Below are 27,583 nucleotides of genomic sequence, written 5' to 3' on the forward strand. Positions count from 1 at the left end.
ACTCCCAGCACCCCTGTGTTCTGATAACTACTGTCGGAGCTGTGAATCTTAGTCTTCCAACTCTGAAGTGAAGGAAATACACTTCTTGACTTTGTTTAAATCAACTTCGGTCTGGCAATGAGCCCCGATTCTACTGTGCTGGCAGGAAATTAATCTCAGTAAACGTCCCCCCCTTCCACCCAGGGGTGTGCCAAGTCGACTGCTCCTGGGAGGCCCCTCCAGGCAAAGCCATTGGTCTTTGGTCTGGCTGATAATTGCTGAGATGTTCCCTGGTCTGGGCCCATGGTTCCTCAGGGCCAGTGGCCTTACTGCTTGGAGCAAAGGAATTCTTGGTAAAGTGAGAGCTCCTGGGCCTGGGGTCCAGCCTTCCCAACTGCACTGATCAGCTGCCCTCACTGAAGACTGGTCACCTCCCTGGCGAGTTGACACAGAGCAGCATCCAGACCCCAGTCCTCCTCGGGGACCTGCTGGTATTTTCCCTCTTCCCAGTCCAGGGTCGAATCTCTTCTGTCTCCTCTTGAGCAGCCCTCAAAGCCCTGGCCCCAGGAACACCATGCACAGGCTACCAGTGATTGCTTTCTCACCCTGCAAAAACATCTTAGGAAAGATATTTCCAGTAACAGGCCTGACCACCTGCTTGGAATGCAGAGGAGAGAAAAGTACAGCAAACAAAACATACACTAGTAGTGTTGGGAGTTTGGCAGTGGTTTCAATAAATAACACCTTCTCCCTCATGAGTTTGTAGAAGACAGATGGCGATCAAAACGTTCGCTTTATTACTGAAAATGCTGATTGGAGACCATAGCTTTGGGTCTGCTTCAAGTGGCTCGCTCTCTACAGACCACCCACTGCAGTCCCAGGGAACCACTCAGCACACAGCAGGATAGATCCAGAGTGGGTAAGCCCCCAGGGCCTGGCTGTACTTGCTTAGTTCCTTCCCCAAGATGACCAATCAGATAAGCTGTCCCCTCTGTTTCTCCAGTAGGAGAACCCCTCTCATAAGGCTAGTTCCCCACTAACAAGTATCTGTAAAGCCAACCCTGCCAAACTGTGAAATCTGAACCTCCAGCCAAGACCTCTCTCCTGGATTCCAGACCAGTACAGGCACACCTCGGAGGTATTGTGGGTTCAGTTCCAGACCACTGCAATAAAGTGAGTCACACAAATTTTTTTTGGTTTCCCAGTGCATATAAAAGGTATGTTTATACTCTAGTCTGTTAAGGGTACAATAGTATTATGTCTAGAAAGCACATACCTTAATTTTTAAAACACTTTTTGCTAAAAAACGCTAACCATCATCTGAGCCTTCAGCGAGTTGTAATCTTTTTGCTGGTGGAGGGTTTGAAATATTGTGAGAATTACTAAAATGTGAGACAGAGACAGGAAGTGAGAAAATGTTGTTGGAGAAATGGTGCTGATAGACTTGCTGAATGCAGGGTTGCCACAAACCTTCAATTTATAAAAATTACAGTATCTGCAAAATGCAATAAAATGAGGTATGTCTGTGTTTCCCACTCTCTACTGCATATCTTCATAAGGGTGAGCTTGAGGCAGCTCAAATCTGACGCTGCCAAATCTGAATTCATGACCCTCTTACCCCAACACTGCCCCTGCATTCTCGGAATTAACGACAGAAAAATATCTTCCAACCCAAGGACGTGGGAACTATTCTCTACTCTTTCCCTAATCCAGTTTGTCCGTGGATCCCATCCATTCTACCCCCAGAAACCTCTTGAAATATGTCCCCTCTCTGCTGCTGTGGTTTCTGCTCTCCCCATTTCTTAGCTAGACCATAGCAGGAAACTCACCGTCTCCCTGCTTCTTTCATTCCCTCTCCCATGCACAGGTATTGGGACTCTGCCGACATTTCTAGCCTCTTCTTACACCTTTTCCCTAAATGCATCCAGTACTCCTTTCACACAGCCCTACTACACCATCTAATTTCCAGAACCTCCATCCTTTGCACATGTGGTTTCCTCTGCATTGCTTTTCACCCTCCCACCTCCCCCAACTGTTTGTCTGCCTGGAAATCTCCTAATTGTTCTACAACTTTCAACACTAAGGTTGTTCTTCCCTAGCACCATCCCTGACCAAAGCAGAAGTAAGGGGTCCCTCTGCTGTGCTCCCATAGTGTGGCAGAACCAAGATGTCAGTCAGCTTCCTACCAGTCTTAGGGGGTCCTTCAGAGCAGGGACAAGTTTCTTTCTTGTTTGTGTCCTGGGTGGCTAAGTCAATGCCTGGTGAATGTTGGGGGCTCCATAAACATTTGTGGAATGAATGGCTTCATGGCTCTTGTCTCCCACTGACCCCATCAACTTAGCCTGTCAAACTGATCTCATCCTTTCTTCCCTCCTTCCCCATCCCCTTCACCTGGTGACCTTGGTGCAGTTAGTGGGCCCCGAGCTCACAGGGAATTTAATGGTGCTTTCCCTCTGGTGTGCTCAGCTTGGGGCAGGAAAAGCAGGTGTCTCTACAGACGGTGAGTGGGCTTTGCTAGAGGAGTGGCTGCTTTGTACACCCTCAGGGCCTCCTGCAAATCAGGCTCAATTGCCTTCACTTCCTGTGCTCAGGGAGATTAGATACTGCCTAATCAACGCCGATTTGTTTTTCTTTTCTTAATATTTGAAACTACCAAGGACCAGTTGCCATCCTAGTGGGTGGCTTTCAGAAATCCCCTCTTTTCTGATGTTTGACTTCTTGTGAGTTTCAAGAAACCAATCTATTTGGAAAGAACCTGCACTTATGTTCTTTGAATTGCCCTGAAGCCCTGGCAGGAAGTGACTTGGAGCTGGGTTAGTCTTGTCTCCCAGGAGAGGCGGGAGTAAAGAGGTATAGGTACGTCTGGGGACGGGCGTGGCTTTGGATCATTCCTGTGGCCATCTCTCCATGCGTGGGCAGGTTTCACAGGTGTAGGCTCACCTGAAATCAGAGGATGCTTGTTTAAGCCAGAGAGCATCTACTGCACGTTGGTGGTGCAGCTGCCCTGCTAGGCGCTCCGTGAGTCCTGGCTGGCACAAACGGCCTCGATAGCCATTCTCATCTCAGCCTAACCAGCTGTAACATTTAAGCAGACCAAAGAACAAGCCAGTGAAACTCTGTAAGAATTAAGTGAGTCTTAACATACTTTCTCCAAATAAAACAACTCTTCCAGGAAGTACGTTTAGGGAGGGGCTTGGTGGCAGGGCAGGGACCACTTCTCTTCACATCATTGCATGGAAGGTAGAGATCTAGTACTTCAGTCTGGTTGGGGAGACCAGCGCCGGCTTCTTCCCTGATTCTTTGGATGTGTGTTTAGAAGTGGATGCCCATTCAGGGTCAAGCACCACGCATAGTGCATGATGCACTGTTTTGTGTAACCCTCTAATGCCTCAGTTATTCATTGAACTTCACTATGTGCCAGGAGCTTCTGGATCTCTCTTTTAATCCATTTAGCTACTCTTTGAGGTAGGTTCTGTTATCGTAACCACCATTTTCAGAAGAGAAAACCGAGGCACCTAGAAATTAAGGAATTTTCACAACTTCTATCAGTCAGTCGGAGCTGGAGTCTGAGCCTAGGCAGTCTGGCTGCAGAGCTTCTAAACCACTTCTCGATGCTTCACTGGCGAAACAGGTATTGATAGTCTCACTTTTCAGATTAGGAACCTGGAACCCAAGGTCTCACAAGCAGTACGGGTTGGAGCCAAGACCTATCTGTTCCAAAGTCTACAACATTCTCTGACTGCATACTGGTTAGAGATAGTGGATATACTAGTTTAAAAGGCAAAAAGTTCTACAACTCTTCTTAAAAAACAACAAAAAGTTGTCTTCTCCCTTCCTCTTCCTCAGTCCTGATTTCTGCTCCCTAGAGCCATTTATTTTCAAGTCTTTAAGACTTTTCTCCTATTATTTATTCCTAGTTACTATTTATTTTTCTATTATTTCTAAATAACATGCTTACATTATTCTACACTTTTTGGTTTTAGATATTTTCTACTTACTACCACTGAAGGTGAGGATTTCACTCTCTTACACCCTATTCTCCCCCGCGCCCTCTGCCACCCCTTCTCAGTATAGGTATAATTTGGGGCTAGTTCAATATTCTCTACTTATATTATTATGACTATATGAATGTTTATAGCTGAGCCATGTGATATACTGTGGATTTATTTCCTCTTTATATAGCTTTATATATAAAAATATATAGGGCTTCCCTGGTGGCGCAGTGGTTGAGAGTCCGCCTGCCGATGCAGGGGACACGGGTTCGTGCCCTGGTCCGGGAAGATCCCACAATGCCGCGGAGCGGCTGGGCCCGTGAGCCATGGCCGCTGAGCCTGCGCGTCTGGAGCCTGTGCTCCGCAACGGGAGAGGCCACAACAGTGAGAGGCCTGCGTACCGCAAAAAAAAAAAAAAAAAAAAAAGTTATTGCCTTAAAAATATATATAATATAAAGCATATATTTCCTTTTATATGGTTTCACTGAAACTAAGATGTGTCATTTAAAAAATTATTTGGTTGTTCTCAAACTCTGACAGAAGTGTTAATATCCTCTAACTATGATCAAGCATATCAAGTAAAACTTCATTTTTACTCTTCTTTTCTTGGCGATATTCCTCCTGGATCCCTTTTCTTCCTGCTCTTAGACTGATGGCTAAGGAATGCTACACAGCTGTTATTCTGGGAGATTAACAGTCTGTTTGTCCATCCTGTTTGTAGAACCTGCCAATCTTTTGAAATATTTTCATGTCACAGCTTTCCCACGAGGTTTGAAGGGCAGGTGTTTCAGGTGGGAGAAAGCAAAGCACAGGGGGGTTGAGTGTCTGTTGAAGGTACACAGATGTAAGTGGCAGAGCCTGGGCAGAACTGGGCTTTCCTGAGTCTTAGCCCTGGGCTCCCTGCAGGAGGCCACAGTGCCCCCTGAAGCCTGGCACAAATGACTGTTGCCGCTGCTGGCCAGCCTTCCCTCAAAAGTTCCAGACTCCACAGAAGAATGCAGGGTGGCAGGAATTTGATCCACACCTCCATGTAAGTTCTTTCATAAATGGGAGATATGATTGAGCGCTATACTTTGAATCATAATACTTCCCGAATCTGCCAGTTAATAGTTATGCAGTTTGGAGCTGGTCACATAAACTCTTTAGGTCTCAATTTCCTCATTTGTAAAATAAGGACAACAGTGCTCCTTATTAGGATCAAGATTAAGTGCTATCATGTTTTAAAAGGCACATCCTAACTGCTTAGGAAATGTTAAACATGTATAATTATGGTCTAGAATTCCACAGGAGATAGGAATAATTTTACTATTGGACCCCAATTCTCTGGTACCCTTGAGTTCCTCGACCATGTTGGGATATTATATGAGAGCTGTGTGTGTACAATAGAATTTTCTAAATGAGAAATTTATACATTTCACTCTAGTGACTTTGGTTAATAAGTTAAGCCTGTCATTCTTCAGTCCATCCCCAGTGCACCCTCCAGGGATTGATGACACCCCTTGGTCAGCTGAGGTCAACTAACCAATACTAAAATAAATACCATCTCAACGTCCCAATTCTTGCTGTTTGCTGATTTTTTGGCTTTCATGATTTTTTTTTCTTTATTGTCAGTTGATGCAAAGATGTTAAGTCTTTTGGGTAACATTTTTCCTTGGGAGAAAGGAGTAGCTAGCCTCATCTACTTCTCCACCATGCTTCACTCTACTAGCCTTTCAGTACTATTTGCTGTAACAGTTTGCATTCTAAAACAGGCTGAATAAAGAAAGATGATCCAAGTTTGAGATGAACTTTTGGGAAGAGAACTTCTAGTGTATTTCAAATTGTAGGTGACAACTCAGGAGAGGCTGTGAAATCACCTTAGTGAGATCACAGCTGGCTCTTAAAATATCAACCTGCATCTCGCATAGTAGGAAAGCATTTTGTGAAACTTGTTTTAATTACCTATGTGTGTATATACATATATAAATTATATACACATACACATATTCATGTATGTATATATACATGTGTTGGCTTGCAATATAAAATTTTTTTTTTTAATTTTTGGCTGTGTTGGGTCTTCGTTGCTGCGAGCAGGCTTTCTCTAGTTGTGGTGAGCGGGGGCTACTCATCGTTGCGGTGCGCGGGCTTCTCATTGCGGTGGCTTCTCGTGTTGCGGAGCACGGGCTCCAGGTGCATGTGCTTCAGTAGCTGAGGTGCATGGGCTCGGTAGTTGTGGCTCACAGGTTCTAGAGTGCAGGCTCAGTAGTTGTGGCGCAGCGGCTCAGTTGCTCTGCAGCATGTGGGATCTTCCCGGACCAGGGCTCGAACCCATGTCCCCTGCATTGGCAGGCGGATTCTTAACCACTGCACCACCAGGGAAGCCCTAAAATGTTTTTAACTGTTACAGTTGAAAAAGTTTGAAAAATGCATCTTAATGATCTTCACGGTGAAAAAGAAACGTGCCTTAATGATTTTCACTGTTTTGTTTGCTTCTGTTAGTTCCTTCATCAGGTCTCTCTTCTAGATAACCCTCTTCAGACTAAAAAGAAAAAAATCAAAACCAACCAACGAAACAGGACTCATGCATTTAAAAAAATTTATTTATTTTTGGCCACACTGCACGGCATGTGGGATCTTAGTTCCCTGATCAGGGATGGACCCCATGCCCCCTGCAGTGGAAGCGCAGAGTCTTAACCATTGGACCGCCAGGGAAGTCCCTCACACATTTTCTTCTTCAGGATTTTCTGGGTACCCACTACATATTCTTGGATATAGCTTCCTACTCTCAACTTACAACCTCTCAGGGGAAAGCAAGTATGTAAACGGAACATTATGCAAGTTAGAGTAACTAAAACGTTGAGAAGTCACAAGTAACGTGTTGGGAAGGTAGGATGATTGATTCTGACCAGGTTATCGTGGAAGGCTTTATGTGGCCATTAGGCTCAAAATGTCGGTAGTCAGAGATTGGCAAGGAAGGGTTTAGAAGTGTGTCTTTTTAAGGACTAATAAGTAATAGTTTGGCTGGATATGGTGTGAAAGATAGTTTTTGGAACATGCGCTTTAAAAGCATCAAATTCTATCTTGCCCTTAATAGCTTAATGCATTCAGAGCCACAAAGAACCTGTTATCATGTTAATTTAACACATTCAGCACAGTGTGATAACTGTGTTAAAGTTATATCCTAGGAGCAGTGAGTTGCCCTAATCAGAAATTCACACTCCAGGGATGGTCAGCTGGCACTCCAATCAGTGTACTTCACAAGTGACTATTAGAAGCCCTTCTGTTATCCACAGCTCACTCAATACAGGAGGCTTTGCTAATTAGCTTAATAAATGTCAAGTGTGTTTCCACTGGTGCCATGAGTGGCTTTTGCTAATAATCTTGATGTAGACAGCAGGTTCTTATTTGTGAATTCAGTACCTGATTTAAGATAGGTGGATAGGCTAAAAACGAGTCATTAACAAGAATGTAACAAGCTCTGTAGCTTGTACTTCTGTGGACAGTACCCAAGATCTGATTGCTAAATGCACCTCTGTCCAGCCATTAGTAGAGTATTCTGGTTGCCTGCTGTTGACCACAGGGTGATAGAATTTTGCCCTCAACACTTGAGGCAGATGCTACTGCTTGCTAAAGTTTAATCAGATATTCCGTGTAAGGCAAATTGAGTATGAACTTTGCTTTTACGTTAAGCAGGTTGTGGATACCACTACCTGCCAAAGACTCTGAGTGGTGAAGGACCGAATTGGCTGTCAGTTTGATAAGTAAGTTAAAGACATCTGGTACTTTTAAGTTACTCCCGAATAATATCAGTCAATCATCAACACCTATTTATCAAAGCAAGTTTATTTGATTACTTATTCCAGACAGATAATGAGGCTCGTGTGTACAACTAAGAAATTAAGACAATCCAGATAAAAGGCAGGAAAAATTAATATGAACTACACAAACAGCTAGCTAAAAAGGAACAGGAGCTGCATTCATTTTACATAATACTGTGAAGTGATGTAGCACCATTTACCTCAAAGATATCCTAAGCACTTTTTAAGGTAATTACGTGGGTCCTTGCTAAAAATGCAGCAATACATTAAAAATTATAGCAAGCCTGATGATAATCTTATGTTCAACTACTTCAAATATAAAATTATTCCAGAAAAAATGGGAAATTTGGGAAGGGTCTGACCTTGTACAATTCTTTTAAAAAATCCTAAGGAAATAGTCACTATTATTGAGACCAGTTTTCTTCCACCACTTGCGCTATATTCATCACTATCATCATGACCTACATTCTAAGCTTTGGAAGATTTAATAGTTATTTATTTAAATACACACACAATTTTATTTATTAGAAAAAAATTTTTTTACACTAAAGTTCTGTTTATTGGTCTGTTCAGTCTGTTCTGATCTGAACCACAAACATGGAGAAATAAGAAATTTAAGGCTACCAAAATCAAAGGATTAGGATCTTTAATGATAAATCCTATTTTTTTTTTTTTTTACCATTTCTAATCATTATTCTAAGCTATTCTACTCTGATCATTCTTAGGTTGAAATTTGTTGAACTTAAGTTTGACCCTGTTAATGAATCTAAGTTAAGTGAAGACACAAATCTAATCATACACCTTTTTCTAAATACTGATGAAGTTTCATCTGAGATATATAAAGAAATGGAGAGAAATTCAGTGTTCCAGAGTCCTTCATTAGCCCACTTTACTAGTTAAGAGCCACAGTACATTTTCAGAAATACACCACAGAAAAATCTTAAGAAAACTGCAAAGAGTTTGGGATTATTCAATCCTGAAAAGCTGTGGTTCCTAACTTTTGTTTAAGGGTCGTGACCACTTTGAGAAGCTGATGAAATTATGAACTTTCCCTCAGAAAAATGTATATGAACAAAAACTTCTTATATACACTTGCAAGGGATTCCCTACAGTCCATGATCCGCAGGTTAGGAATTTCTATTTCAAAGCTGTGGGACACAGTGGAAAATAAGTTTAGCCCATTTCGACGTTGCCCATCTTCACTTCACTTCACTGCAACTATATAGGACAGTAAGCATTTTAATGATGTTACTAAATCGCTGCCTTAAGACAAAAACTCTTATTGTAAAAGCATCGTCTTATAAAATCCTCTTGCCCCAATTTTACAAGGTTTTAAGCCATTTATCCTGTCTCTCAAATTAGTTGAGTCCCTAAGGTTTAAACTAGCAGATAACTGTTTCATTGATATATTATTCTTTAGAGCCAGTCACTGAAAAATGAGATTAAAATACCCTTGTGAAAATGAACATGTGTCTACATACTGAAGAACAGGTTATTTGGCTTTGTAAAATATATTTCTAGTTCTATTTCTAGGTATAGTCTCTACACTTGAAATCAAATGCATCTACCTAGTGCCTGTGAACATAGCACATAACTGCAGACCATTCCCTCTTACTTACTTGGAACCCTTACAATGGAGGTCTCCTACCATGGTAACAAAATGTACAGTTGACCCTTGAACAATGCAGGAGTTAGGGGCACCAACCCACTCACCCCAGTTGAAAACACCTGTACTGCTACCTCTGCTTCAAAAACTAAGGAATTGATACATGACTCACCCAAGGGCAGGAAGCTGAAACAGTCTGGATCGAATCAGGACTCAAACCCTAGTTCTTTCGATTCCACATATTGTGATCTCAATCAAACCTTCCCCTATAATTAAAGTTCTGTGAAATGAAAATACAAGTACTATATTTATTGAAAAAAATCCACATATAACTGGACCCATGTAGTTCAAATCTGTGTTGTTCAAGGGTCAACTTGATGTTCTACCTACTCAATGTTCTACCTACTGTTCAGGATAGAAAACACTTCATTTCTGACCAAACCCGCTATCTCAAAAGCACCTCATCAACTCCCCAGTTACCAAACAGGTTGAAGAATGCTATCTTTGAGAAGTCTAACGTTAAACTCTTGGCTATGTCTTAACCCCATGTCAAATGGACCATTAAAACAAGAGGAATGACTATACTACAGTACAAAGGTTAGGCCTGTTGCTTTCTTATTAAAGACAAACTCCGCTAGTTACTCCAAGGAATCGGTTTATATAATAGGGTACACATGGATGCATGTATGGGGAATTCTTAAAGCCCTTATTAAAGAAGTTTTCAATCAATCAATGTTTTAAGTCAGGTGACAGTTATTCAGTCCTTGCATAATCATTCTCTTTTGCTCAAACAGAGTATTTATAGAACAAATCTCAAAATACTTGAATAAAGAAAAAGGGTCAACTAAGAGAACAGCTTTGCCAAGGAAGCTACAACTTGGTTATGGGATTTCATTCTCGTCTTTTGCTATATAAAAAGTGAATAATGGAACAACCGTTGTTTTCCCCTTGCTCTTCTTTACTTCCAAGAAGTCTTTCTTCGTAAAAGTTAAACACTAGAATTTCCATTTCAGAGATGTAGGGGTCAGGAACAGGAGTGGGAAAAGAAGGATCCTGCTCTCTGACAATCAGAATTCAAGTATTTCAACTCAATGGTAAAGGGCTTGCAAGAGAAAATGGACTATTACTCCACTAGCTAAACGGCATCCCATGAGTCCTATAAACTATATAACCAAGGATTTTCCCTGCACTATTCAAATGTACCATTTTGTGTTTTTCCTACTGGACCTACTAAATGGTGAGTGAAAGCTGAAGAAGGTAATATATACCAACATTCCTGGCTGTGTAATCTATACATTTTCGTTTTAAGAGTAATTCAAGCATAATCCATATTTAAAAAATTAGACTAAAGAGAGACAGTAAAGGTTTTAAAGTTTTCTCTTTGAAAAGATGGTATCTTACAGTACATACAAAAATACTCTGAAAATACATACGACTTCATTTACAAAACACTGAATCAACATATTACAAGAAGAATTACATGGTTATGGATTTTAATAAATGGAGCATGCGTTCATGAAACTTAAAAAATATTAAGAAATGCACTGAAAAAAGCAGTGTAAAAAAAGACAACTCATATATTTAAATAAAAATTACAAAGGTCCTGAGCCAATTAATGGTTGGTAACAATGTCATTCAAAAATGCCTTTAGGTTTCAATAAAATCCACTGCTCATTTCTGCATGCCTAGTCCACAAAGGAACTGTTTGAAGTTGTGGCGGTAAGTAATGGTCAGGAAGTATCATGCCAAGTTAATCGTACATTTCAAAAATACAAGTTTGCCATACTTAAAGGCATCTTACTGTTGATGCCGGAATGAGTTGCTCCTCAGTAAAAAATACCAGTCAACTAACAAGAAATGGCATGAGATAGGATATGTAACAATTTCACCGTTCATATACTGACTTTCAGTATCCTGGTCATATTTTGATTCTTCATAAAGATGCATTTCAAAGGCCTCCATGGGAGGCAAAATATAGAGAATTTATGGTGCCCAACTCTTATGTAATCACTGGACTAATCCTCCCTGGTAACTATGCAACATTTGGATAGAAAGGCACAATAAAAATTTAAATATTCCGTGTGCCAATCTGAGAAAAAATAATTTAAATCAACAGAACAGACAATAAGTACATCTACACAAATGAGGAAAGCAGAGAAGATACCTCACATTCATTTATCTCAGGTTTCACAAAGTGGCTTCAATGATAAAGTAAATGTGTTATTAACATTTGGAAAATTACATTTTTTGTTTTGTTTTTTTGTTTTCAACTTTTTTAGTTCTATACAATGATTACAACATAAGACTTAAAAAAAAGAGGGGGGCGGTGTTCAGGACTTGTTTTATCAGTGTCCAGAGAGCCAAGAACTGGTTCCCACAACAGAGAAACAAGCATCGAAAGTTAAGGCAGTAAAACCTCCAACGCAAAGCCATAATATTGTAGATGATAATTTGATAGCAGGTGATCCTCAGAGAACTGTATGTAGCAATCAATGAGAGAATGCTACAGCATCTGCAGGTCAAAGTGTGAGAGTTCAAAAAACCACTTCAAGGTTGTTAGGCCGATGACTGTAACTTTCACCTTATTTTATGTATGACAGCCACCTCTATCTTAAAAAGAGTGGCTGCATCTATGCCACTAAATGATTGCATATTCACTTAAGTAAGGAGGCACTGCTTTTACCGATTTAGGGTCAGTCGAATGGAATTTTTGATGACACGGATGTTATTTGCTGGAACTGGAGATGATGAATCTGGTAGTTCTTTACTGGGCAGTCTCTGTTAGAAAGAAATACAATGTAGGAAAAACAAATACACATTATAAAGGTCCAACGAGTAAATCAGTCACAAAACTCTGAGTTTTTTTCCAAATGCTTTAAGTTCCTAAACACTCAAGTATGTGTTGAATATTTTTTCCCTATGTTCAAGTCCCCTTGTTTTGGGGACTTTTTTTTAAACAGGTGAAAAGCAGAGGGATAGGAGAAAGGGTAGAAATGGGAGGACTGTATGAATAGGAAAGAGGACTTTGTTTAATCAATTGCCACTTCTAGACTGAGAAATGCATAAAGAACAAAGTCCTCCTCAGACTCAGGCAATGTTAAAGAGAAACAGCTGAAGAGCATGGTCACTTAAACAGGAAATTCTTGGGGTGCAAGGTGAAAAAATGAGTGTGTGATACAGAGGAAAACTTGATATCCAGTTATAGCCTTCAATTAGTTTCTGTAATGCATTCATGCAGAAGAATAACCCAACTTGTGAGATAATTAAGTTTTTAGGAAAACCAACTTTGTATCAGGGTAGGTAACTTCAGTGATGGTAAAATTCAGGGACATCTATATGATGGCTTTTGAAGACACTAAAGATTATTATATAATGAAGGCAAAGTCTAAGACTGAGAAACAAAGAAGCCTAAAATAACAGATAGTTGTCTGACAGAAACAGCTTATCAGCTTCTTGTCAAGAGATGACTGCAAGAATTAATTCTCCTCGCATGTTACCTTAATTCTCCTCGCATGTTACCTTGGCTAAACAAATTATATCATACACACATCCATTCAAAAAAAAGACATGAAAAATTTCAGACGTGCATAGAAGTAGAGAATAGGAAGGACAATGAAGACTTAAATGCCACCAATGAAGACTCAGATGCCACAAAGAAGACTCAGACATTATTAAAATTTTGCCACATTTGTTTGGTTTATGCCCCTTACCCTTTATACTTTAAATCTTTTAAAGCAAAACCCAGACATGTCATTTCACACTTTAATATCATCTCAATTTTTTTTCCATTACCATACATAATATAATTATACACCTCTACTTTTTATAACCCACTCTTATGTTAAAAGAAATTTTACAAATTCTACAACTAATAGAAAGTATGAGGACATTTTCTATTTTGCTTTAGAATTGCCAATACATCCTGGGGAACCTGGCAGGGTGACAGTTGACTGTGATGAGAAACACTTTATTATTTAATGGGGGGTGAAAAATAAGCCATTTTGTTTACTGTAACCTCTCAAAGAAGGGCTTCTTCTGATTTACACAAGGCTGATTTTTTTGAGCACCTATAATATTATTAGCTTAAATGGTAATCCTTTGAAAATAAATTTTTAAATTGAGATTTAGGGGCTCTTTAGCTCATGTTTTAAAGGTACTTACTCTGTATACCAGTATATTTGGTTCCTCCAAAACATTAGTGACTATGGTCCCCAACTATCAAACCTAAACTGTGTCAGCAAGCGGTGGTGTACAACGAAAGACTATCAGGTGTTGGTAAGAAATTATTGTGCTGAGCACTAAACTGCTTCTTTAAAAATAAATGAAAACAAAGGTTGAACATAACCTGCATAAATCGTGAAGTCTTAAACGACTCCCTCTTTTCTAGACTTTTGAGGTACATACATTTAGGATCATACACTTTGTTTGCTATTTCCAACCCAACTTCCAACTATACTGCTGGTCTTTGAGGACAGGGACAAAATCTTACTACTCTTTTCCTCACCCCATGCTAGGCTCTTCTTAGTAAGCTTTTTGTACCTGCAGATTACCTATGAATTTTTAACTGTGTATTTTATTACAAATAAGACTATCTATTACCTTTTTGCGTGATGTATCAATAGTTGGAATAGGCATACATTCTCCTCCAATGGCATCCTAAAAACAGAATTACATACAAGTGAAAACTTTCCTTCCTATATGCAAATGCTATTTCTACATGAAATAAAACATAACCAAGAGTTGACAGATATAATCTGATCTACTTTTGAATATAGTACTCTTCCTGATACATGGCTCTTTAAAAGTAAATATTTTGAAGCACACTATTGATATACTTACCACTGATTTTCTTTTTCTGTCTTCAGCAGCACGTGATTCCTTAAACGTTGATTCAAGTCGAATAAACTAAAATATAAACATTAAAATGAGTTGCTATTATTACCTATAAAAACCACATAAATCTATATAAACTGAGAAACTAATTAGTGACCAGGCTAACATCAAAACTATTACACAGGCTTCTCTGGTGGTGCAGTGGCTGGGAGTCTGCCTGCCAATGCAGGGGACACGGGTTCAAGCCCTGGTCCGGGAGGATCCCACATGCCGCGGAGCAACTGGGCCCGTGAGCCACAACTACTGAGCCTGCGCATCTGGAGCCGGTGCTCCGCAGCAAGAGAGGCCGCGACAGTGAGAGGCCCGCGCGCCGCGATGAAGAGTGGCCCCCCACTCGCCGCAACTAGAGAAAGCCCTTGAACAGAAACAAAGACCCAACACAGCCAAAAACAAAACAAAATAAACAAACAAAAAAACCTATTACGAACATGGTTTGATGAGGGAAGAGAATTTAAATTAGACAATTCAATTGCCACCCTTAATTTCTAAAGTTTTATCTTTTTGTTTAATCTATCCAGATGATAATGAATAAAACAGTTTTACCACCACCTACTGGAAGCAGAGGAGACCAACATTATAACACAATAAACATGATTATTTAGTTACCAATAATGCCTTTATGTAAGTCAAGGAGAAACGAAGATCATTCAAATTTTTAGACACATTAGTCATTTGAATTTTTAAATAATTAATTTTTATTTTTGGCTGCATTGGGTCTTCATTGTTGCACGCAAGCTTTTCTCTACTTGTGGCGAGTGAGGGCTACTCTTCTTTGTGGTGGACAGGCTTATTGCTGTGGCTTCTCTTGTTGCACAGCATGGGCTCTAGGTGCACGGGCTTCAGTAGTTGTGGCACACGGGCTCAGTAGTTGTGGCTCACAGACTCTAGAGCGCAGGCTTAGTAGTTGTGGCCCATGGGTTTAGATGCTCCACAGCATGTGGGATCTTCCCGGACCAGGGCTCGAACCCGTGTCCCCTGCATTGGCAGGTGGATTCTTAACCACTGCACCACCAGGGAAGCCCAGTAATTTGAATTTAAGATGAACAATTAGTATTATCCTATTAGGGTTTAGGTAAATACTCTTTTTAAACAGTCAAATCCTAATGGAACACTAAGATAACTGAAGAATTTGAGTTTCTTCAGCACTATTTTAAGTTTACTTTGAAAAAAATCAACTACTGAATCACCACTGAAGTTGTAATTTTACCTTTTCTATGTCTTTCAACCTCTTAGAAGACCCATCTATGGATGGGGAGTGGGATCTTTTGGGGGTAACATTCTTAGTTATATTTGACATTCCATTTAGATGTGGCTGCCCCTGGGCAGGGTTGTGGGGTGTTGTGATTCTAGGAATGACATTTCGTCCTACTACTGTAGGAATGGTACACACAGCTGGAGGTGATACAGCTTTTACTGCAGAGTCAACTTCTGAAAAGGAAAAAAGAAAGATTTCAGTAATTAAATACAAATGTAGTAGTATCGTTACTAAAAAAAAGCGTAGATACCTACTTGCACCAATGACGGGAATAGACAGCCCTTGAGCTGGCGGGACAGTCAGTGGCTTTTCCACAACTACAGCAGCAGACTCAGCATTATTCCTGTTAAAAGTGTTTAAATATCATCATTAAATGATTTAAATAGTATGTATTTAAAACACTCTTATTTTAACATTTAAGATAATTTCTTTCAAGTACTCCTAACTTTAACATTTCACTGAAGGAAGAGAAAAGGGTAGGGAAAGGAAGAGGACCCAGGGAGAGAATTAACAGAAAAAATTAAAGGAAAACCTGCGCATTTCTGTGTACTTATCTACTCCCACATACTCATAAACCTATACCATGCCCCAGAGGATTACCACAAATTGTCAAATAATTCTAAATAAGAAACTGACTACTAATTGGCAAAATAAAATCTTTTTACAGTTAAAAAAAAAAGTATTTAGCAAAGGTATAGAAAAGTTTACATTATCCTCAAATAAACTGAAGACTGAGAGGAAAATTTTGAAATACAGACCTTTCTGTCTCTGCTGAAGGAGGAATATCAGGCTTGGAAGGCTTGTTTGTAGACACTGGGGAATTAAAAGGTGTTCCATTATCAGTGTCTCTGGAGCTATCCAAACAATTGCTATCCAGAGATGATCTTTTGGATTGAGGTCCACTTGAACTTCGACTGACATCAGAAAGACTCTGCTGAAAGAGGGGAAAGCTTTTAGGATTTCAAAAAGTAAATGAGAAAAATGACTGGTTTCAATTCTGAAGTACATATAAAACAAATTATCTTTGGTGATTAATGAAGGTAAGATTTTAGTCCTAGATTGAACTGTCTGTACTTTCCCTCTTTCTTCTCAATAGGTTTGGGCGTTATAAAAATGCAAATTTGGTCCCAGGATCATTCGTCTGAGTTCCACTCAGATTGGAGAGTTACAAGTACAAACTCACCTTTTTCTTCTTCTGAAGTATCTCTGCGGGAAGGTAGTGATGAAGTTGTTTTTTTTTAACATGAGTTGCTTCAATTTTCATTCCCTCCTTTAGCATGTTTATATTGTTTGCCTGTCTGTACACTGTAACAGAGTCAGTATGTTAAAATGGGGAACTTCCTTCTGAACCAAGGGCTGTTTTCTTTTTCTGAAATACATACCTTTAATATCTCCACATCACTACACAAACACACATTCCTCTTACAGAACAAATACTTCCAAAACATTTTCACAATGTCACAACCCTATTCAAGTACTGACTAGTTTTCTCATGTCCAACTTCTAAGACTTCCCCATAATCAAATCTAACAAAATAAATGTATGGAAAAGCTTTTTCCAAATCTTGTTTTCTGCTATTTTCCCCAAAGGCAATGTCTTCTCATAATTATTTGCCCAAGTCTGAGCTAATCCTAATACCAAATATCCAAGATGCAATTCAAGCTCTCCTCCTCCATGAAGCTTCTTTTTCTACACCAACCACAGAATGTTAGACATGAGAAACCATCTAAAAGTACATCCTTATTATACAGGTGGGTAAATGAGGCTCAACAGCCTTGAATGCCTTGCCAAAATTGGAACACGTAGCCCTAGGTCCCCAGTCTAGTGCTTTTCACTGCTTATAAGAAAATCATTTTTATTAACTACCATATAAATTATTTAATGTATGTTAATTGTGAATACCAAATTAGATTATAAGCTTCAAGACAGGGATGGGAGGTTTTTTTTGCACAGTACCTACTGTGAAATGTAAATTATTTAATCTCTTGGGGCCTCAGTATCTCTATCTGAAGAAGAACATTTTATAAATCTATAATAAACAGAGCTTCCCAACCCCCTCATTTTGGAAAAATGAGTCCAAATTAGAATGGAAAAATTTATATCTGTTTTCATTCCAGATTGCTTATAAAAGAATCACCAGGAGTGCTTGTTCAGTGTGCAGACTCCTGGCTCCACTCCCAGAGCATGTGATTCAGTGGTTCTAGGTGATGCACAGGAACCTGGATTTTCATGATAAATGTGAGTGCTAATTCAAAAGAATTTAGAAAACTCAGATGAGCTAACCAAGAATATTAATAGTATGAATGTACACTATTCCAGATTATTAAGACAACTCCAAATTTATAACAGATATATTAAGATATTCCAGGGAGATATTCTTAGGGAGCTAGATGTGAAAGACCCTTTTCACTGATTCTGAAACATATTCAGCAAGCTTGTACTGAATGATATTTATTTCATGTAAAAAAAGTAAAAAGCAAGTCGCCTTTATGACTGTGATTACAAACACTGGCTGTGCACACTAAGAATCACCTATAGACTTTCTTTAGTCTTCTTTTTGTTTTAAAACAGTTAATACATTTACATGGCACAAAACTCAAAGGGGGGATTTCCCTGGTGGTTGAGCAGTTAAGACTCCACACTGCCAATGCAGGGGGCCTGGGTTCGATCCCTGGTCAGGGAACTAGATCCCACATGCATGCTGCAACTAAAGATCCCGCATGCGGCAACAAAGATCCCACGTGCTGCAACTAAGACCTGGCACAGCCAAATAAATTAAATAAGTATTTAAAACAACAATGACAACAACAACAAAAACTCAAAAGGGTTCAAGAGTATACAGTGAAGTTGCCTCACTTCTGTCCACTAGACACATCTGGTTCCTTGACCTAAAAGCAACCAGTTCTGACAGTTTCTTTTTTAAAAAAACTATATATCCCCCCAGAGATAGTCTATGTATTTTTAAGCAAACATACATATATTCTTTCTTTACACTGGTCTGCAACCCCCCACCCCCCGCCCACAAACAGGTCTTGGAAGTCGCTTCATCATGCCTTTACTTTTTTAACAGCAGAATTAATTTTCATGATATAGATGTTCCATCTTCATTTAACCAATTGCACAACTTTAAAAAATATAGCCAGCCAGATCCTAGGCAGGGGATACTGCGTTACTGCCAAGGTTGAGCACCACAGCTCCATGATTACAAAGTCTTACCTGTATCAGTAAATGACTGTATATCATATGTCAAGTCTATATTAACACTTTCTGCATTTTCTACTCTCCGAAAAATTATTCCAAGGAACCACATTGATACGTAATTGTTGCTATAAAATAAAAAATTTCCATTAATTTTTACAATTTTACAGATGCTATTTGGTAATTAAAACTTGGTCTATGGAAGCATAAATACAAATGTCAATGGTTTGGCCAAATTCTTAAAACTGACACCAAGAACACTGTTAACTTATCCCGTGTTATTATACAAGAGGATTAAATGCTTCGAAAATGACTCACTAAATATATATTTAAAGATGCTCCAAATATTGTGATGGAGTTTTTTGTTGGGGTTTGTGGGCTACCAACATAGCATGTACTTAGTTTTAATGCATGACAACGCGTGATCAAGTATACAATGTATTATCCTCCATCGATGCCTGTTAAATAGCATCTCACAACTGATCTTAAACCATGCATATTTCGGATACCATTATTTTAAAAATATGATATTAAAAAATAATTAACTTACTCTTTATGATGTTCCTTATTTCCTGGGAATGATTGGGGATTTACATGGGCAAGAGTAATAAATTCATTCCGTTCCAAATTTCCAACAAGTACACGTATTTTAGATTCTACTAATCCAACCCTAAAATAAAGTGACAAGATTTTTCCATATTAAATGTGGAAGCTACATCCAAGTAAACCAAACAGCACAGTAGCTATGATGCTTTACAGGGTTCATTAAAAAAATTCAGTCCAATATTTTAGGGACTGTTTAAAATACCATTCAAGTAAATGAGAAGTTACTTAGTGAATTTGTTTCCTCCCCTTTCTTTTTCAAGAAGAACTGATCTATTTAATGCATTCCTGATCTAAAAGACCATAAAATAGTCATGATTGGAGCATGAACAAAAACTGTTCGTTAACCTGGTTCTAAATCTTTTTCTACTTTCAAATCTTATGCCTAAACCCTAAGGCTAACATATATTTAAATAATGTTAACAAAAAGAGCTAATAACTAGCACTTAATTCATGAAATAAACATGCTCTAATCTTTACAAAATTGATACTAGATATTAAATTTTAAAAAGAATTCACTAAAATCAGATCAGATACTACTAAAATATAGAAAGTTTCATCAGGGACTTCCCTGGTGGCACAGTGGTTAAGAACCTGCCTGCCAATGCAGGGGACATTGGTTCGATCCCTGGTCCGGGAAGATCCCACATGCCGTGGAGCAACTAAGCCCACACACCACAACTACTGAGCCTGTGCTCCAGAGCCCGCGAGCCGCAACTACTGAGCCCGTGTGCTGCAACTACTGAAGCAAGTGCGCCTAGAGCCTGTACTCTGCAACAAAAGAAGCCACCACAATGAGAAGCCTGCGCACCGCAATGAAGAGTAGCCCCCACTTGCCGCAACTAGAGAAAGCCCGTGCAGAGCAATGAAGACCCAACGCAGCCAAAAATAAATAAAAAATAAAATAAATTTATTAAAAAAAAAAACTTCATCAGATACCTGCAACTTTACTTTCTACCTCACTTAAATGTGACTACTGTCACTTATTTTATTAATTTATTAATGATTTTATGAATTACAAAGAATAACTACAAGAACATTTTCACATTTTCAAACGCTTGAAAAAGCTTACACATTATAATTATGTGTTCTTCAACAGCAGATATACAAAACACTTAGTTACTCCTCTGTGTTATCTAAATGAGATGTTGGCAAACTTTTTCAGTAAAGGGCCAGAGTAAATATTTTAGGCTTTGTGGGCCATATGTTTCTGTCACAACTATTCAACTCTGCCATGCAGCAGGAAAGCAGCCATAGACAATACATAAATGAATGAGTGTGACTGTGTTCCAATAAAACTTTATTTATAAAAATAAGTAGCAGACTGGATTTGCACTATACCATAGTTTTTTGACCCCTAATCTAGACAAATAAAATGTTTTAGTGAAAGGATTCTTTTCAGGGTCTCTTTAAATTTTTTTTTTCTTGTTTGTTTTTTCATTCGTTCATTCATTCATTCATTCATTTTGGCCGACCAGGGATTTGAACCTGTGCCCTTGGCAGTGAAAGCATGAAGTCCTAACCACTGGATCACCAGGGAATTCCCAAGGTCTCTTTAATTGTCAATGAAATAAGCATTAAACCCTTGAAGCAAAAACAGGACAGTAATATGTTTTCCTTTCCCAAAAAGCAGAACTGAGGAAAGCACAACCATCTTTGGTGGTCTAACAGTTTCTGCCTGATGGAGCTAGTGAAGTCAATACACTGGAGGCAGAAGGAATCAGTTCAGATGCTCCAGAAAGAATGTACTAGTCCTTGACCAAAAATATCTCCTATCCGTTGACAGAAGCTTAAGATTCTGAAACCTTTCATGCCACCACCATCTCCTAAATTAAAAGAATATATGGGCTCATACAACTCAATATCAAAAAAAACAAATCAATCAAAAAATGGGCAGAAGACCTGAACAGACATTTTTCAAAAGAAGACATACAGATGGCTAACAGGCATATGAAAAGATGCTTAAAGTCACTAATCATCAGGGAAATGCAAATCAAAACAACGAGATGTCACCTCATACCTATCAGAATGGCTGTCATCAAAAAGTACACAAATAACAAATGTTGGGGAAGATGTGGAAAAAAGGGAATCCTTGTGCACTGTTGGGGGGAATGTAAATGGGCACAGCCACTATGGAAAATAGTATGGAGGTTCCTTAAAAAACTAAAAACAGAACTACCATATGATCCAGTAATTCCGCCCCTGGGTATATATCCGGAAAAAATGAAAACACTAATTCAAAAAGATATGCGCACCCCAATGTTCATAGCAGCACTGTTTATAATAGCCAAGACATGGAAGCAACTGAAGTGCCCATCAACAGGTGAATGTATAAAGTTGTGGTGTATGTGCAAAATGGAATACTACTTAGCTGTAAAAAGAATGAAATTCTGACATTTGCAGTAATGTGGATGGACCTGGAGAATACTATGCTTAGTGAAATAAGTCAGACAGAGAAAGACAAATACTGTATTATATCACTTATATGTGGAATCTGAAAAATAATACAAATGAATGTATAAGCAAAACAGAAACAAACCCACAGATAACAGAAAACAAACAAGTGGTTACCAAAGGGGAGAGGGAAAAGAGGAGGGACGAATTAGTAGTATGGGATTAACAGATTTAACTATGTATAAAATAGATAAGCAACAAGGATATGTTGTAGAGCACAGGGAATTAAAGCCATTATCTTGTAATAACTTTTAATGGGGTACAATTTGCAAAAATAATGAATCATTATGCTGTACACTTGAAATTAATACTGTAAATCAACTATACTTCAAAATACATATATGTGTATATATAGTCTAGGGGTGTGTGTGTGTGTGTATATATATATATATATATATATATATGGTAATAGGCTAGGTATCAGAATCATTCAAACTGCCTCAAAATTTTGCTTAAATCTGACTCTGAGAAGTGACAAAAGGCAAAAATCTGTACATATATTCTTATCTCATGTCACTTCCAATTCTGAAACATTAATTTGATGGCATTTCTTAAACACTGATGCTTCATGGTCAAGTACAACAGTCATCAATAAGATTTAATAATTTTGAAAATAGAGAAAGTGTTTTAGAAATGATAAAGCACCCTATAAATATGTTATCATCACACAGTACATAGAGAACTTGAAATGTCTTACCATTCTAGATGATTTTCTTCTGTTGATGCACTTGCAGTCAATACTATATAATGTCTGTGAAGAATTTTCAGCAATAATCAGGGGGAAAAAAGCCAGAGGAACATTGTTAAGGTCTGACTTTCCATTATTACTTTTTCTTTTTTACTCTTTACTCTTTCTTTATTACTCCTTCTCCCTCCCAATGAACAAAACAGCTAATACAGGCACACATTTATGAAAATTAAAACATGCTCTGATTTTCACAAAATTAATTCTAGACCTTCTAATTAAAAACAATTCACTAAACCCCAAAACCCACAAATACTGGGTTAGACACTACTAGAATATAGAGACTTTCTCATCACCTAGGGTTTCTGCTAACCTATTCTTTACCTCACTTAAAATATAAGTGACGTCACCTATTGTGTATTAACTTTATAAGTTTAACATTCTTCTTCCTTAAATACACACATACAAAATGCAAAATTTCAAATACCTATACTTTTGGAAAAAATTTGGTGGCTCAAGGAGTTTGGACCAATCTGATTTCCCTTGAAGAATCTCATCTGTGACTGCGAGACCTAAAGAAAGAGAGACAGACAGTGATTTTGAAAACTGACCATCGTATTATCAGCTCCTGTGTGACCCTACCCCCAAAGTTCTAACCCCACCAAATCCCTGAGTAAAAAAAAGTGTAGATTTATTACACTCTTTCTTAGAACATAAAAGTCAATTTCAACCAGACTGGGGTGGCTCTATTTTTGGCCTTCATATTATCATATATTTTGCAAAACCAAGTACTTAAAAATACACATTTGAAAGAACTTTTGGAAATAATAGGCATAACTGCAATAGAGAATAAAACTGTTGTCAATCAAAAACTCGCGGGAACATGTAAAGAGTAATAGGGCTGACAGGTTTACCTTGTTTAAATTCTTCTACCATTACTGTTCGAGTTGATGTGGACACATTATACGTAGAATTCTGTTGTGGGTAGGCAGGGGTGATTATGGGCATGAGATGATACCTATCTGATGGATTTACCTGTGAAATTAGAAGCAGAATAATTGATCTATTCTCCTATTTCAGTTGTCCTCACTTCATTTCCCCAAAAGTCTGAAGAATATGAAATATAAATTTAATACTACATCTCCTCAGTTCTAAGACGTACATTTCCCCTCCCCAACTTCAGTTATTTCTGAAGTCAGATGTGTCTGGTAATCAAAGTTAAAGAAAACTCTGCAGAAGTTTATTTCTCCCCCAAAAAGCTGTTAAATGGATGATGCAGCTTATAAACAGTGGTCTTTTAGAACCAAGGAAATATAATATCATAAGTGCAAAAAGCATTATCTGGTCCAATGGTTCTCCATCCTCTTTCTGCACCTATTCAACAGATGACTTCCCCTTGGTTACTCAGAGGAATGAGTACTCACTTTAAAAGCACATTAAAATGCAAGGTGAGTGAGAGTTATGCTATCTTGGATCCATGAATCTGCTTTAAACTGTACTGCAAAGTACATCCTTTATATACTTCAGTACTTTATTATTAGTAACTAATTACTTGTAAGACAGTTTTTAACAATAGATTATAACATCTTGGTTGATATACCCACTCAAGTCTTATATGGGTGATTTTTAATGACATAACATTTGGATGGGAATTGGAGATACAAATCATCTGCACCGAAAAAACACAGTAGAGGGAGGGAAAGGACTATAGTTACACAGAAGGAAGATGAACAGGAACAAGAGGAATTATCCTTAACTAGATTTCACTTTACAGAATCATCCTATTCCTAAAAGGTTTTAATGAAATGCTGTAATAAGTCACATACCCGAGGATCCCAAACTGGCAAGTTCAAATTGCTTTCTTCCGGTTGCTTTAGCAGCACAGGATTTGGCCATTCCCTAACATGAAATAAGCAAATAAACTCACATAAGACCTCATTTCAGGAACTATATGAAATGTTAAAATCATTAGATGCTGCTCCAACTTTCACACAGCAAATGTTTTGGATATTTGGTATTGAAAAAAAAAAGAAACTGACAAAGGAAGGGAGTATACAAAGGAAAAAGCTGCTTATTTTAAAGCAGTGTTCTCTGAAAGGGCAAATACTACTTTGCCCATTAGCTGTAACTAATTTAAACCTGAATTTTTTCTTTCCTTCTCATTTGCTTTCATGGACTTAACTCTGATAATTTAATAACAGCAACAGCTAACACTTACTGAGAATACTCCTAATAAATTGTGTGAAGCAGCTATAGTTATCATCTTTAGTTTATATATGAGGAGATCTTAACCTCTATATAGTTAGTAATTAGCAAAGACTACTCTCATAAGCTAAAGGCCCACATTCACAGTCCCCCTAGAAGAAAGCACCATCTGGGGTCCCATCATTACCTCAATTTTGACGTTTTTAAATTTAACTTAAAAAAGGAATGTAAGATGACAAAAGGTGTAAGCATAGCTCTTAAATTTGCAAACAAATTTACATATAGGCAGAGGTTAGTAAGTAGTGAAAATATGCATATGAATACTTACCACTTGGAAAAAACTAAGAAGAACTTATGAACTAAAGTGGAAGCTGCTGCATTTGGATATAATTGGCAAGTTCTTGCAACTAGCATTGCCCAGGAGACACCACCAAGGAATCCCAACATGTTGGAATAAATACCACGTCCTAGAAAATTAATACAGTTGTTAATTATTGTTAGGACCTACTATCCATGACATTCAAGTGTAGGGAACAGTATAACTTCCCTCCTAAGATTTGCTTAGAACTTTTCTCCCTTACAGAAACATTAAAATCAACACAGAGACCTTCATGTTAGGCTCACATTCTTATCAATAAACCCTAAGCTGCTCATCTTACCCCCTACTTTGCCCTCCAATACAGACATCTCAGTTCCCTGCCTCAGTTCTGACTGTCCAACTGGGCTCTACTGATATGACATTGGAATTTCCCACCTTTCAATATCTGTGGTTCAGAGAGAAATGAAAGGGAGGAGGAAAGATATTCAGAGGGTCCACAAGTAGGGAAGAAAAACTTTTCAACAGTACACTAGTTCCCCCTTATCTGTGGAGGAAACGTTCCAAGACCTCCAGTGGATGCCTGAAACATGGGATGGTACTGATATTTATGATAAAGTTTAATTTATAAATTAGGCACAGTAAGAAATTAACAACAATTATTAAAATAGAACAATTATAACAATGTACTATAATAAAAGTTATGTGAATATGGCCTCTTTTTGTCTCAAAATATCTTATTGTACACATTTAATGCCCTTTCCATCTTAACTGAGTACTTATCACTGTGGTTATAACGTTTTAAAAATTTATTTATTTATTTATTTTTGGCCGTGTTGGGTCTTTGGGGCTTTCTCTAGTTGCAGTGAGTGGGGGCTACTCTTTGTTGCGGTGCATGCTTCTCATCGCGGTGGCTTCTCTTGTTGCGGAGCATGGGCTCTAGGCGCATGGGCTTCAGTAGTTGTGGCACGCAGGCTCAGTAGTTGTGGCACATGGGCTTGCTCTGTGGCATGTGGGATCTTCCTGGATCAGGGCTTGAACCCGTGTCCCCTGCACTGGCAGGCAGATTCTTGACCACTGCACCACCAGGGAAGTCCCATGGCCATAACTTACGCAGTTTCACAGAGGTGAGACAGCAAGACTAGCACGTATTTCTTTTTCTTCCTTTACAATTTCATGATAGAAGATTCGTTCTTATGTAAATCTTAGCAACCTCGACCTATGGTTTTTTTCCTTCCTTAAGTTGATAATTTTCACCTTTTCACTTAAAGGAAGCACTTTACAGGCTTCTCTTTGGCAAATCCAAGTTGCCAAGCATCACTACTCTTGCACTTTGGGCCCATTAACAAGTTAAATAAGGGTTACTTGAACACAAGTACTGCAATACCATCTCTGTCCCAGGCAGGACAGCAAGAGATTTCATCACACTACTCAGAACAGCATGCAATTTAAAATTTATGAATTGTTTATTTCTGAAATTTTCCATTTAATATTTTCAGACTGCAGTTGACTGCAGGTAATTGAAACTGCAGAAAGCAAAATGGCAGATAAGGGGGGACTACCCTAATCATGTTGTTGGGCATTTAAAAATTCAACTGTAAAGTTGGGGACTGACTTCAGTATTGTGCAAAAATTTGTATATCTCTCCATAAAGTACAATACACCATTGATATTACTCATTTTCTTGAATGATTGTTTCTTTTTTTTGAATGTTTCTTACAGCAATCTATAAAGCATTACCATATTTCATCAAAACTAAGATGTCCTCAGTTATTATATAATATAGATGATTTTATGTCCCATTAAGAGAAAAAAATACAAAATATCATTTCAGTTATGTTAAATGTGAAAAACATGCATCTAATAATTGACAAAACATGGTATTTAATCTATAAGGAAAAACAAATTGTTCATGATGCCCCTTTACTGCAGATTACTTTACCCTGACTACAAAATATAATTGAGCCCAAGGACAAATTCTACTTGCTTAAGGTCTTTTTAGATGTGTACTGTCCTATATGGTAGCCACAAGTTACATGTGCCTATATATAGTATTTTTTTGGTAACTTTATTGAGCTTTATTGAGCTATCATTCACATACCATAAGATTCATCAATTAAGTATAAAATTCAATGGGTTTTTTTATTCTATTCACAGAGTTGTGCAATCATTACTTTAATCAACTCTGGAACATTTTCATCACCCCAAAAAGAAAACTTTAACAGTCACACACCTCTTATTTCCCCCAAGTCTTCCCAGACCTGGGCAACCACTAAATCCACTTTCTACCTCTATAGATATGCCTACTCTGAACATTTCACATAAATGGAATTATACAATATGCAGACTGGCTTCTTTCACTTAACATAATGGTTTCAATGTTCATCTATGTTGTAACATGTATCAATATTTCACTCCTTTTAACTGCCATATAATATTCCACATTATGAATATACCACATTTTGCGGTCGTTTCCACTTTGACATTATTAATAATGCTATGAACATCTATGTAAAAGTTTTTGTGAGGACCTATGTTTTCACTTCTTTTAGATATTTTTTAATTTTAAATTTAATTAAAATTAAATAAAATTTAAG

The 27,583-nt window shown here is 38.2% G+C and overlaps 1 protein-coding gene across 1 annotated transcript in view; it reads right to left on the bottom strand.

Moving 5' to 3' along the window:
• Positions 1-11,642: 11,642 nt before the first annotated feature.
• Positions 11,643-27,583, bottom strand: part of PAPOLG (poly(A) polymerase gamma) — a 31,930-nt gene continuing 15,989 nt past the window's right edge. The window contains exons 9-22 of the mRNA XM_065891553.1: positions 24,999-25,137; positions 24,292-24,364; positions 23,380-23,500; positions 22,953-23,037; positions 22,478-22,531; positions 19,274-19,393; positions 18,742-18,851; positions 16,709-16,830; positions 16,284-16,459; positions 15,780-15,868; positions 15,478-15,698; positions 14,217-14,282; positions 13,977-14,033; positions 11,643-12,155 (exon numbers count right to left, since the gene is read on the bottom strand). Of these exons, the coding sequence (XP_065747625.1) occupies positions 12,057-12,155; positions 13,977-14,033; positions 14,217-14,282; positions 15,478-15,698; positions 15,780-15,868; positions 16,284-16,459; positions 16,709-16,830; positions 18,742-18,851; positions 19,274-19,393; positions 22,478-22,531; positions 22,953-23,037; positions 23,380-23,500; positions 24,292-24,364; positions 24,999-25,137 (1,532 nt within the window). The 3' untranslated portion in view covers positions 11,643-12,056. The remainder of the gene's footprint in view (positions 12,156-13,976; positions 14,034-14,216; positions 14,283-15,477; positions 15,699-15,779; positions 15,869-16,283; positions 16,460-16,708; positions 16,831-18,741; positions 18,852-19,273; positions 19,394-22,477; positions 22,532-22,952; positions 23,038-23,379; positions 23,501-24,291; positions 24,365-24,998; positions 25,138-27,583) is intronic.

The sequence above is a fragment of the Phocoena phocoena genome, chromosome 14 (genome assembly GCF_963924675.1).
Source record: "Phocoena phocoena chromosome 14, mPhoPho1.1, whole genome shotgun sequence".
NCBI classification, from domain to species: Eukaryota; Metazoa; Chordata; class Mammalia; order Artiodactyla; family Phocoenidae; genus Phocoena; species Phocoena phocoena.